Source organism: Rhea pennata, chromosome 1 (genome assembly GCF_028389875.1).
Source record: "Rhea pennata isolate bPtePen1 chromosome 1, bPtePen1.pri, whole genome shotgun sequence".
NCBI classification, from domain to species: Eukaryota; Metazoa; Chordata; class Aves; order Rheiformes; family Rheidae; genus Rhea; species Rhea pennata.
This window is the reverse complement of record NC_084663.1, coordinates 37,355,158-37,368,081: the sequence shown is the minus strand read 5'-3', so window position 1 is coordinate 37,368,081 and position 12,924 is coordinate 37,355,158. Positions and strand designations below refer to the sequence as shown.

The 12,924-nt window shown below is 36.9% G+C and overlaps 1 protein-coding gene across 2 annotated transcripts in view; it reads right to left on the bottom strand.

Moving 5' to 3' along the window:
* The window catches only part of TBC1D30 (TBC1 domain family member 30), a 56,826-nt gene that overhangs the window by 12,261 nt on the left and 31,641 nt on the right, over positions 1 to 12,924 (bottom strand). For both annotated transcript variants that reach the window (XM_062567598.1, XM_062567599.1), the window contains 5 exons: positions 10,575 to 10,700; positions 8,865 to 9,050; positions 8,137 to 8,305; positions 6,752 to 6,920; positions 1,891 to 1,996 (listed from right to left, as the gene is read on the bottom strand). In XM_062567598.1, the coding sequence (XP_062423582.1) occupies positions 1,891 to 1,996; positions 6,752 to 6,920; positions 8,137 to 8,305; positions 8,865 to 9,050; positions 10,575 to 10,700 (756 nt within the window). The remainder of the gene's footprint in view (positions 1 to 1,890; positions 1,997 to 6,751; positions 6,921 to 8,136; positions 8,306 to 8,864; positions 9,051 to 10,574; positions 10,701 to 12,924) is intronic.

Here is a 12,924-nt window from a genome sequence, read left to right as displayed (position 1 = left end):
TTTCCCACAGTTGAGCCATCTTGGAAAAAAGTCATCAGGCATGAGTACACTGGATCCTTTCATTAATGCATGGGTTCATGTTTTTCTATTTTCTACTCCAGCACAAAGAACAAATAGTTTGAATGCAGCCTGCCACGTGGAGTGGAATTCAACTCCCCTCACACCAAACACCTACGTTACCTAATTCAGGGCGAAGGGTGCCCACACCGAGCAGCTCAGACAGACGGCTGCACTGCCGATGCCTGCCTTTTACCTGATGAATGCGTCCTCAACTGTTGGGTGGTTTCTTGAACTGTGCAGTCACACAGAAAACAGACACACTCCTCCTACTTTGCAAAAGGACCTTATATCTACTATACTACCTTCATACCAGTGGCAACAATATCCTGTCCTAACACTCCTGTAAGCATCACACAGTATACACCTACAATATGAATACCTGTATACTTTCCACTAAGTGTTTCTCATTTTTTGTTGAAAAAGACTGCAAATTTAATATATTCATATTATAATAATTGCAACAGTTACGAAAGAATCTTTCCATCTCTGCAGTCTGTAAAGTACCTGTGATTTATCTTGCACTATACACAACAAGGAAGAAAGAAATCCAAAACTGAGTCACTTAAGCATACTTCAGCTTTCCCAGCATTATTTTTTGCGACATATGCTGCCACCTCTTGCTTTTGTACTTGAGGCCAGGAACTGAAACATAATGCACACGAGAAGGCATCAGTTTGTGCTGCCCTCCTCACACTTGGATATTTGAACTGTCTTGTGAAGAACCATAATATCCAATTAAAAACCATGTGGGTACCTCTGACCAGCTGCATTTCTATTTTCAAAGCAAAACAAAGCCACATTGCTGACCTCTCCTATCCCTAGAGCTCTCTCATAACACAAAATTAGAAAAAAAAATTTTTGAAAGTGATCTTTTACTCCAGGGCCATACTTCACCAGACTACAGAAGTGTATTATCCCAGACAGCCAAAACATATTGCTTCCAATAATGGGTAGACCATGTACAGAAACAAAAGTCACCTGCCAACTATTATAAAAAAACACATCTTAACTTCATATTCTGAGATGAAGGCAGGTCAAAAATTTCAGACAATTATTTGCTCCCATATTTACACCCAATTAATCACCATACTCTAAGCCATCAAAAGCAGAGTTCTAGGAGTGACAATGAAGTCTTCACTAACCACCCAAATAGACAACATCTCAAGGATATTAGAAAGAAAAAATGCACGTGCAATCAATAAAATTTTGTCTGCAACACTAAAAGGCCTTTTTTCCCAGAACAATGTAATCTTTGTTCTTATACAATGACGTAAGCTTTAAGAATCCAGTGAGTGCAATTATCTACAAATGTCTTTGTTTATAGTCCCCTGATGACTGTTCATGGCTTTTTTTTATTATTATTATTCATGAAGAGGGTTTTTTTTTCCTCTTTTCAGTTGATAAACTCTAGTCTCCCACAGTGTCTGCAGAATGAAAAGGACACCCTGTAATGAATAACTGGGGAAAAAAGGCAAAACAAAACAAAAGAACACTCTAAAAATAAGATGTAGAATCTTTTACCAGTCATAACTTAAGTAACATCTGGGCATTATATTACAACACACTTCCAGCTGTCAGAATGGCATCCAATTTTTAATCAGATGGAGGCTTAGTAGTTTTCTACACTTAATGAGTAAGCAAAGATTTTAGCTTTAATTGCAGGTCATCTATTTGTTCCACTGACATGTTAGTTTAACCCAGTTATGTTATTTTTTATTCTTGGAAGAGTTTAGGTTTCTGTAGTTCCTGCATAAAAAGCATAACTCTTTAGAAATCAGTATCCAAAGAACGCCCAAACACACAAACAATAATTATACCACATTTACTCACCTGCATGAGTTCATTGCTGTCAATCAGACTGTCCTCCAGCATCTCCTGGGTCAGCTTGCCCATGGTACTGTAAAACTCGTCTGCAGTTTCACAACACTCTATTTGCCTACATCAAAATATATGTTGGACTTTTGTTTTGTTTTTACATATGATTAAACATTCCCAAACAAAAATTGAACTTTCTGCAGTCGTAAAACATGCAATTCTATTAGTAAGCTTAAGTTCATTGCAATCCTTCCCACACTTTCAAATAATAAAATTATGAACATCACATTAGAAATACTGATGCAGTAAAAGAATGGACTGAGCACAATTTACTGGCCTGACTGCCCGTGACAAAGGATTCATGCATGTATGGACACGTTCTTCATTCTGCTCCTTTCACTTCTACAACTCGAGAAACGATAAATCTTGCCTCCTACTAACACGAGGGAGCTTTGTCATCAGTTCAAAAAAAGCAGCATAAAGATTTCTTGGTTGCCTCACCGCACATCCTTCGCAGGGCACCAGCAAGCTGAATTCAGTGGCTGAATTGTCTCTTTGCCAAACAGGAAAATTTTGTTTGGCCAGGAAACACGCCAGTGGAGAAAATAAATATGTATATACAATTGTATTCAGTAGAATTGTACTCACACAACGCAGAATGCAGAGAAATTCTCTCATATCCTGCATACCTATGAACACTATTCCCAAATTGTCTTTATCTCTTTATCAGGGATATAAGCATTTTTTACTTTTCAAGTTTCTGAAAACAAAATCACCCACAGAGCATCACCTAAAGGAAGAGAACAATGAGTAATATGTCTTTGTGAATGGTTGTTGGATGTACCTCAGGTCAGTCAGTAAACATCCTCTCCCATGAAGGGAAAAAATTATTTTATTTCTATCCCATCAAGTGTAATGCTAGCCAGAAAATAAATCTACCACCTCCAAAATACTGAGAATGAGTTTGAGGTTTAAAAACTTGTGTCATCACATAGGATTCAGTGCAGTAAGTGTCTCTTGCCAAATTAATCTTGTAACATCTCACACAGCTGTGCAAAAAACAACACTGGGCTTTCTTTTGTGCATATATGCATACAAGTTGGTCAGTTTAGCTACATATATTATAAAGCCACTGTGTCACAGCTTGATTAAAGGATACACTGATCTAATCCAATTAAAAAAGCTTTTGAACTTTCAAGGTCTTTCTTCAGACCTCTCAGAATAAAAATTAATCTTATTCCTACTAGTTTTTCTGAGAACCCTTGTCTGACCTTCAGACAACAAAAGCAATTAAGGATGGAGATGGGGAAGCAAAGAAGAGTAATAAACCACTGATTAGCTAGTTAAAATTAATCCATTCCTTGCATTTACAACAACTTCCACTCAAAGATACCATTATATTTTGCAAATATTCATTTAAGTTTACAGTACCTTCAAGGGGAAAATAAAAAATATTATCCTGTGGATTAGAAGTTTATAGCTTTAAAAAGACTCACTTAAAACTTTGCAATAAATCTGGAAGAAATTAAAGCAATCCACATTCTCTTAATGTAGTTGGGGTGTCTTAGAGCTATACACAAGTTAATTTTTCCTTTCTAAAAATAACCTTAAAGAAAAGAAGTATGCATTCTTTGGCAGGAAACCTAGCTGTAATAGTTCCAGGAAGATCTAGTAGGATAGATCTTAAGTTAGAAAAAATCATAGTTCTGGAATCACTCATCAACAAATCATTGTTTTGAGGAAATCTACTGAATGACCCATTATTCATTTAAGCTTTATATCAGGCATTTAAAAATGAAATATCTATGTCTGTAAGATAAGGCTTAAGATCTGTTTTGCCATTAGTTTTTGGTCTAAAATCTAAGTCTAGCAAGCTGACTTGAGGAAAAGAAAACTATAGGCTGGAGAAGTAAATTACATTTCTTCCCCGGCCTTCATCAGAACTGAGAGGCATCACACTAATAACTAAAAAGGAGCTCTAAAATTGCTCTTTGTTGATTAAGAGATTCTGTTCAGGTAGCTAGGATGAAAAAGAATGAAAGCCAACAAATAACAAAATCCAGAAAGGTGTAAAGGTGAACACAGATTTTTCATGGCCTTTGACACATAGCATCTTAAAGCTTTGGACTTTAAATCTTCATGCCACCAGTTTCAGCCTGGTAACATGTAAACATCTGGAAACACTGCTGAAGAAATCAAACACATACAGGAAACTTCCAGCACACAGAGCTACCTCTAGTCTAAAATCAGGATCTCCAAGATCCACCCCTGGCATCTTTCCTGTTGGTCCTATCACACTGGGAAAAGTAGGAGACTGTGTCCTGAAAGTGCCTAACTATGAAAAGATGACCATGATTTTCAGTTGAACCGCTGCTTGCGGCAGCAGCAGATTTCTCTGCTGTGGCTAGATCCAAAATGGACTAACTTGAGGCAATCTCCATCTAGATAATATGGCCATTGAACATCTGCTGATCCAACTCCCGTTTCCCAGGTAAGAGCAGTCTGCGTAACAGCTGGGTTTCCTCAGAATACGCTCTGCTTTGAAAGGCAGTACTCTAATCTTTCTTAACAGTAAGACTTTCTCCTTTGACTCAGCAAGTGTCCAGGCTCTTCCTGATTGTTTACAATCACACTGTATAAGGATCTGCTTCTGACTACAGGAATCTTTACCATTTTGATGGTTGCTATTTTTCTTCCTATGTTACTATATTCACCAATTACAGGAAGCATTCCTAAAACTAAAACACGCTTGTTTTTACAAATCATTTGTATTACCTATTTGTGACCTGGAACTTTCAAAGACTGAACATATTATAATCTCCTGTTAAATCACAGCTGCTGGAATGACCAAAAAAAGTATACTGCCTTTTTGCTGAAGGATTAGAAGACAAAACTTCTCTTCATCTACCTTAAATATCTACATTAAATATCACCATTCAACTATGGAGCTACTACTGAAATCTTAACACACTTTAGCTGAAAGAATGATTGAGCAGTGAATAAAAAATAAAAGTAATGGTATGTTGCCAATTATCCCAGAAACTTAACTGCTTATCTTCCCTAATAGCTTCAGTATCTCATGAACTCACATATTACTTTCCCTATGCCCCTATTTTCAACCTGTCCATTCCTTAAGTCTCTTTCCCTCAAAACACAAGCATAATAGAACCTCCCAAATTTTAATAAAGCGCTGCTCATTCCATTTTCACATCTAGAAAGATATTCATGAAAAACATGAAGATCGTGAGACTCTGATCGTTGTCTCTGGTTTCACTTCTCTAAATCCCCCCTGTACTACTGCAGCATTTAGTTTGGGGAGAAATAAACAAAATCATCATCTCCTCGCAGCAAAAACACAGTGCCCAGTCTTCCTTCACTTCCTCATCTCATAGGACAGCATTAATCATAAACTTACTGCATTTCGTTGTTCATTTTGTGATCTGTCTTCTTCTCCATCTCTGTTATCACATCACTGCTAATATCTGTTAAATGCCTCAAATCGGTCCTGAAGCCGCATCATCTCCCACTCCCCACAAACAAGTTATAGAGTTGTGCAGTGTGATTAGCTTGCTCACTCGATCTTAGTCTCACAGATGACTTCTCTACGCAGATCCTTCCCATTTTTGTAATTCACATACTTTATTTGTGCCTTAATTAGATTTTAAAGTCACTGCTTTGCAGAATTTACTGTCTTTTTTACCATGTTATGAGTTGGAACATTTGTAATTGCAGCTTATAAGTGCACAGAAACTCAGTGCAATAGCAACTTTTATCTAGCGGTATAGTACAAAGTAATAATACACAAGGGGACTACAGCTAGCTTAATCCTAATGTATATGATTCATGAAAGTTTAATTCATGAACAGAACAAATAAAGGTCTTACGCAATTATCACTCTAATTATTTTTCTTCAGATTAAAAAGGAAATACACTAAATGAATCTCACAATATGTTACTAGCCCGTGCTGCTAATTTCTTCTGAAAGAAAAAAGAAAAGAAACCTTCAGGTAGAGAAGGAAGGTGAGTATTGGTAGATGTCAGAAGAAAAAATCGAAGCAGCTGCTGATGTCAACTGAAAGAAGTTTCCAGATGAACTAGCAACTGTTTGGCCAGTAAGAGCCCACACTTCTCACTGAAGTCAGTGACAAAATTCTGATTTCTCCAGGAGGACTGTTCATTCTCTTTGGAAAGTAAATATTTGCTATGGCAATAGAAGCAGTTAAGAAGAACTAATGATCTCTTGTCTTTTGTCCTATGTGGCAGGTTTCCGAAGCCATAAAAGATTTTAATAGAAAGTTGGCTAGAACACACTTAGAAGCAGAGAATTTCAGGAAAACTTGTTAGCAGCACGTAACAGAAAATAACTATGTAATATTAAATCATTCTCTTAGTAACACTTAACTCTTTTCTCAGGTAGAGCTAATGGGCTCAATCCTTAAGTTCCTCTGCCTGGAAAGTAAAAATGAGGGAAATAACATCTATCCCCAGTTTCAGGTACCCAAATAAGCCAGCTGATCGCCCTCAAGTCTCTCTGTATTTCTTTCTATAGAGTATTTATTATCTCCCTCAGATTTCTCTGTACTTGAAAGTCCAATCAATATTTTAGCATAGCATGAAGACAACACAAATAACTGGAGACATCTGTTGCAGGAAGGGTCAATTCATTATCAAGCCCATCTTCCTGCAATCATGATGTTCTCCAGCCCACATATTTGAAGAAGCCATAGACACACTTCCTGCAGCTTTTTCAAAGGAGATGTATTCTCTTGAAAGACCACATCTTGTTTAGAATTGAAAACATGCTCTTCACAACAACATACAAGTTATATACATTGTTCATATTAAAGAGAAGATTAGATAAAAAATAACTACTTACTCTCCCAGCTTTGCCCAGATAGCCAGGGCTACTCTCAGTATAATTTCAGAGCCTTCAAAGAATACAGAATCCCAGATCTTCAGAACTGTATGGTTAGGCAGGCAAGTGGCAAAAAGGGTCAGAAACCATTGCATTGTGAAGACATTTGTAAGTGGGGGTTCATAGCCTCCTGAAAAAAAAGAAATTCTTAAAGTCATTCTGATTTTACTGCTATTTTACAAGGAGTACAAACTGACGCAGTTCTGTACGCGGAAGTCATTCAAGTAATTCTGTTATTGCTTAAAGCCTTTTCATGTTGCAGCTGTCCAAAGAGGAGCTGAGAACAAGAGCAATGGAAAAAGCAACATATCCAGTCAGCTTTCATTTTGCTGCACTGCAGAAAGCTCTAAGCAACAGCATTGGTGCTGGAGATGCCTGTTAACTTTAGAAACCACCGCCACACATTTTTTTATTGGAAAGATTGCTTTCCCTTCCCCAAAGCCACAAGAGTTAAAAGCTCTTTGTTTCTTTTTTTCTAAAAAGTGTTTCTACATGAACTAATGGGGGAAAAAAGTCATTAGCTGCCTGAAGGTGACTGTCTTTTAGTCTTATCTGTTGTATTAAAATCTCACAATATATTGTCTTTGCTAAGCTTCTGTCAACCTAGCAGAAGTGGCTGTAACACATTCAGATTTCTGAAATGTGAAGCAGTTGACTTTCTAACAGTTTCAGATAAAATCAGCCTGAAAATCTGAAATTTTACACTCTTGCTATGCTCAGAGTACTTTATGCATCTGAGTGTCAACTGATGGATATAAGACCATGATCCAAAGAGGCTGCTGCCTGCAAAAACACTTTCAAAAAGCAAATGCTTACTTGATACCCTTTGTTTTTACATACTTTGGCACAGTCAGGAGATTCTTTATTTACTGTGGTAAATAATATGGTGGTAGATCTTCTTTAAGATGGAGCTCAGGATGCACTTAACTTCCAGACCAAAAAGGAAAAAAAATCAAAAAACAAACAAAACAAAAAAAAAAAACAAACCCAGCCCCCCCCCAAAAAAAACCTCATCAAAAAAAAAAAACAGCTGTCTTGTTAAAAAAGTAAGTCTGGATGGAATGCTATACCTGAAATCCACAGTGCAAGGCCTGCTTTCAGGTAGCAACACAGTAAGGGTTATTTTGTATGTGCATATTGCTAGGCATCCAGGTGACGAAATAATAACCAGCCAACATTCACTCTCACTTAGCAAAATGGAAACAGCCTTCTTTCACTTTTAACAATTTTAAATATATGTTCCAAGCTATATATTTATTTAAATATCTAAAAGACTGGATTTTTAGATCAGTATTCAGTGAAACAATAGTGAAAAGGAATTTAACAGTATTATCTGTTGAACCTACCTCCACTTTCTCTGTTAGCAGCTCTTTGCAGAGTATCTAAGTGCTGGGACAGTTCAGGAAGTTTCATTCTTAATAGATCTCGAAAAACAGCCATATCCACAGACAGAGCCCGGAGATTATTGACAAAATAGCTATCAGGAAGTACTTTATCAATTAAGTAAATCATGATCTGTAAGAAAATTAAGTGTAAGTATAGGACTTACAGTGCCTGTTATTTTCAAGGAATAACGAAAAGAAAACCCTATATATAATCCTAAAATCCTCTTTTGCTAAACTACAGTTTTGAGCTAGCAGTGACACATGCCTCTGGCATCTCCATTTATGTGGATTGTGAGCCCTGGGAAAAGTAATATCACTTTAAGCATCCACAGGTAATCCAGGTATCCACAAGCAACCAAAGCACAAAAGTTAAGATAGCTTCTTATAGTTGTTCAGACTTTATAGACCATTAACGATTTAAATCAATTTCACAGTGAAAGGTGTTTAGGAAATGCTCCAAACTGTTGGAAAGTTCCACTGTCCTGTGCCTGGTTGTTCAATGTCTCAAATAGAAGACTTACCATTCAAATAATCGTCTTTTTTTGCAAAACGCAAGATACTGTTCTCTAAAAAAAGTTCCTTTGAGTCCTGCTCCTGCAGGCTGTCTACAAATCCATGCTTTCATTTATTCTAAAATTCACCAACTAAAAGCAATCCTCAACAATGCAACAAAAAAAAATTTTACTTACTTTCAAGGCATCCCCTTCATTGCCCTCCATTACTTCCAGAATGAGTGCAGCTAATATGTTAAAACCTTGACAATAGCCAACAGATTTATTCCACCTGGCATAAGCCAGCAAAACTCGTTTTAATACTACTCGATCTTGCTCTGCCTCTTGGCCACAGTAAGAACTGCAACCAGTTCGGTGAAGGTCCTTTAAAGAAAAAGAAAAAAAAAAAAGAAGAAGAAAAAAAAGGGAAGAAAAGTTACGCATTTTCCTCCCCCCTTCAGCTCTCCTGCCTATCTCAGTTTTCGTTCCCCCTCCCCCCTCCTAATATATATTCCCAAAGTTGAAAATGTTTCTTTTTTAATTTGAAAACCTTTAGCTTACTGAAGAAGTGAAATAATTGAGCAAGGTCTTAAATAAACAAATAACCTAGAAGATGTCCATATGAAGTTGTCACAGAAGATATTAGAAGATATCTGTGTTTCAAAGAGGCAAAATATAACAGCTGCATAAATCTTTTTAAAATCTTCAGCCACAGAATGCTGTTTTCTTTGGATTTTATAGATTTTCAGAAGTAAGGCTTAGGGAAAAATGTATTCTCTTGGTCTTCTGTTTAAGTTACTAAGAAGAATATCACATTTTTCTGTTTCTAAATCACTTTCATTGCACAGGGCAACCATTAAAATGGTCAACAGAACATCATGATTTGTTAACCTTGCACAACATGGAATGAAGGACTAGAGTGGATGCTCATATGCAACTTATATTAACAGCAACAATTTCAAGGTTTGAAGCTAGATACAGAATTTCCAGCGAGCATTTGCCAATGACCTGCTCCTCAAAAACTTTGTTTTAGAAACCATTGGAGTTTTGGACTGAAACATGCTCACTATTACTATTGCATTCTTTGAAGTAGCAATTGGTGTTAGAAAAAGGATACAGACAAAATACTTTTTTTAAAATGACCAAATGAAAAAGAGCAACTGGTTGTATCAAAGCGTAAAAGGACTGTCCACTTTGTAGTTTGCCATTGCAAACTAAGTTTTCAAAACATAAAAAAACAAAAGTGACATTCAGGAGATTTTCAGAGATTTGTGAGTGAAAGGCAAAACACCTACTACAATTTTTATTATCTCATGAGTAATATCTACAGTCTAAATTACCAAGTACAGATGACATCTGTAATAATCAGTAACACAAAGTACTTTGCTCTGGATACTCTTAATTATGGTGACTACAGAACATATACGATCTCTCCTACGCAAATAGGTCAAGATTGAAAACACCACAGCAATATAAATCTGATAAGCCTCTGCTCAAAAGTGGCTACTACTTTAAATATAAAATGTCAATCAGCTGAGAAAAATACATAAGCAAAGATGTTTCACTACTGGAAAATAACTGAAAATATGCTCAATATCTATAATACTGTTTAATCCGAGTAAATATTTATATTTATTTATAAAACAGGGAGAAGAACCCTTATGTACCTCTGTCTCCAGAAAACTAGGGAAAATGTTCTAGTAAGAGCATTTTTTTCAGTAAACACCAACCAGATGAATGCAGAAGAAGGACCCAAAAAGCAGAAGAAATAATTTTGGTGGGCCAAGGGAAATTAAGGTATAATTTGTGCCAATGCAGAAGCAGAGAAAAAAATAAATCCAAATTCCGTTTCTTCAAACAAATCTTCACTTTTCATTTAAAAAAAGAAAAAACTAATTACTTGGCTACCTTTACTATCTGGATGCCCATGGAGTCATCATCAGGATTACTTCTTTCATTGAATGTGAAACGCATTGTTTTATCCCAGTCAATGGCTATACTGTGCAAGTACTGATCAGCTAGGGTCAGCCAAACCTAGAAATATACAAAAATGCATTATTTCTCGGGTAGAATATGAGCAGCGTATGTGTACAATCAGATGAACCTTACCAGCTCTAGCCATACATGATCTGCTCTGAGACTTGGATTACGCAGAAGAGAACTATATTTAAAACAATTTCTGAACAATCCAAGTCATACCTTGCTCCCTAAAACAGAAGGGAGGGAAACAGTTAGCATTACATGTGCTGTTCCATGAACCTCTAACAAAGATGCAAGTCCACTGTCAGAAACTGAATTCACATTGGCCCTCCAAGATGGATGTCTGTCCTCCCGCAAGGACGCTCCTGGCCAGGTCATCCTTCTAACCACACAACCAGCAAAAAGTATTATAAAAAGGCAATATAGCTTCAGGTTTTCCTCAAATTCCACCATGGATCCATCTTCTAGAAACTCCGCAAGAGAAACCTCATAGTATCTCTCTCTCCTAGAGGTCTCTTCTGATCAACATTACAGAAGAGGAGGGTTCCAGTATAAAGCATTTGGGATTAATCCCGAAGTATTACTTAGATCAGACTTAAGTTATTGATAACAGGGCTTTCTAAACTGTTGGCGCTACAGGTAGTTTTGAAAACAAGTATTTTGATTACCCAGTAATTACCAAAGCAAATTTAGATATGTACATTCAAGTTAAAGACTGGACCTTCATTAAACATTTTAAAAGTTCCTGAACAATAAAGAGACGCAAGAGACCACAATGACAAAATAGTGGTGAAGGACTTTTCAAGAAATTGAAAGAAATCATGAAAGCAAATGGGACAAGTTTTATATTAGTCATTAACCCACCCAAGTGAGAAAAGCAATTTAGACACTTCCCACACACACAAACACTTAGTTGCATGCTGAAGGAATTTATAGTCAGCTCACAGAATCACAGATTTCCTGTATTTAAGCATCCCTTCCCACACTTTTGCAAAGTCTCCTGTGCAGGGGAATGTCACTGTGCTCTGCCTCCAAACAGCCTTTGGCACTGCCATCACCCTAGTGATGCTGTTTGATTGGATTCTTTACTCCTGCCAGCCCCAGAAAACGAATATTAGATGCTACAGCTGTAATGCAGATGTCATCCTGCCCCTTTTGCTGCCAACAAAGCAGAAAATCCCCATGCTGCCAACACATCAAATACTTTGTTCTGATGGCAATCTTAAAATGATTGGGAAACCAGAGAATAGTGTGAAAAGACCTCATCCCTTTTTTCTTAGCACTGCTCCCCTGGTTAGTATTATGTGGCCATGCGTAAGCAATCATATAAGGATGGGCTGGATGCAGAGGACAAGTGAGAAGAGACACATCTGCCACTCATGCACAACAGAAAAAAAACGAAAGTGCAGTTCTGAAACACTCACTGAATGGGTATAATGATTCATTGGAGTCATAGATTAAAAATAAAACAGTAGTGATGTAAGGAAAGTGATGCCCCTATAATTCTTCTGTTTCCTTCCTCCAGTGTGTAAACAGACTGAACAGTACAGGTTGAAAAGACAGCAAGAAGAAAGTAAGAAAGAAAAATGATCCAAAACATCAAAAATGTACTGAGCTATACATATTTAATACAGTTTTTCAAAAACTCCTTTTAGTAAAACTGCATTTTTAAAACTAAGATCATGTTTCTCATTTAGGTTTTACAAAAGACAAACATATATGCCCTTTTTTTAGTACTAGGGAACATCAAATATTGTTAAGGCAAGTAGTAAAGTAAATTCAGTGTAATCCCACTAGACCCTTTTCTACAACACCAACTCAGTTTAATTTCACATTAATGGCACTTTGAATCACTCCTGAACTCTCCTATCTAAGCAATATGCCTTTCCCATCAAATGTTTCTGTGCACCCCCTTGCCAGCACTAGCACTTATCAATTTCACCTTCATAAGTACCACAGCCTACACTGGAGATCTGCTCTCCTTTCAGTTGCTCTTCAGCTGCTGGGCAGCTTCACCAGTGTAATTCCTTGAGATTGACAAAACAAAGCAATAATATCTGCACTGGAATAAATTACATAAGCCCCAAGCAGAAAGAACCTCCCTGGTGTAAACACCCATCTTTACTTGTCTCCTTAGTCTCTCCCGCTGCCCTTTGAAGTGATCACTAAAGAGCATTAACTATGACGAATTCCCAGTACAAGTTAAATTTAAAACTCCAAAATATTTGTTAAGAAAAACACTGGTAATGTTGATGTTGTTCATCTCTCTCTCTCTCTC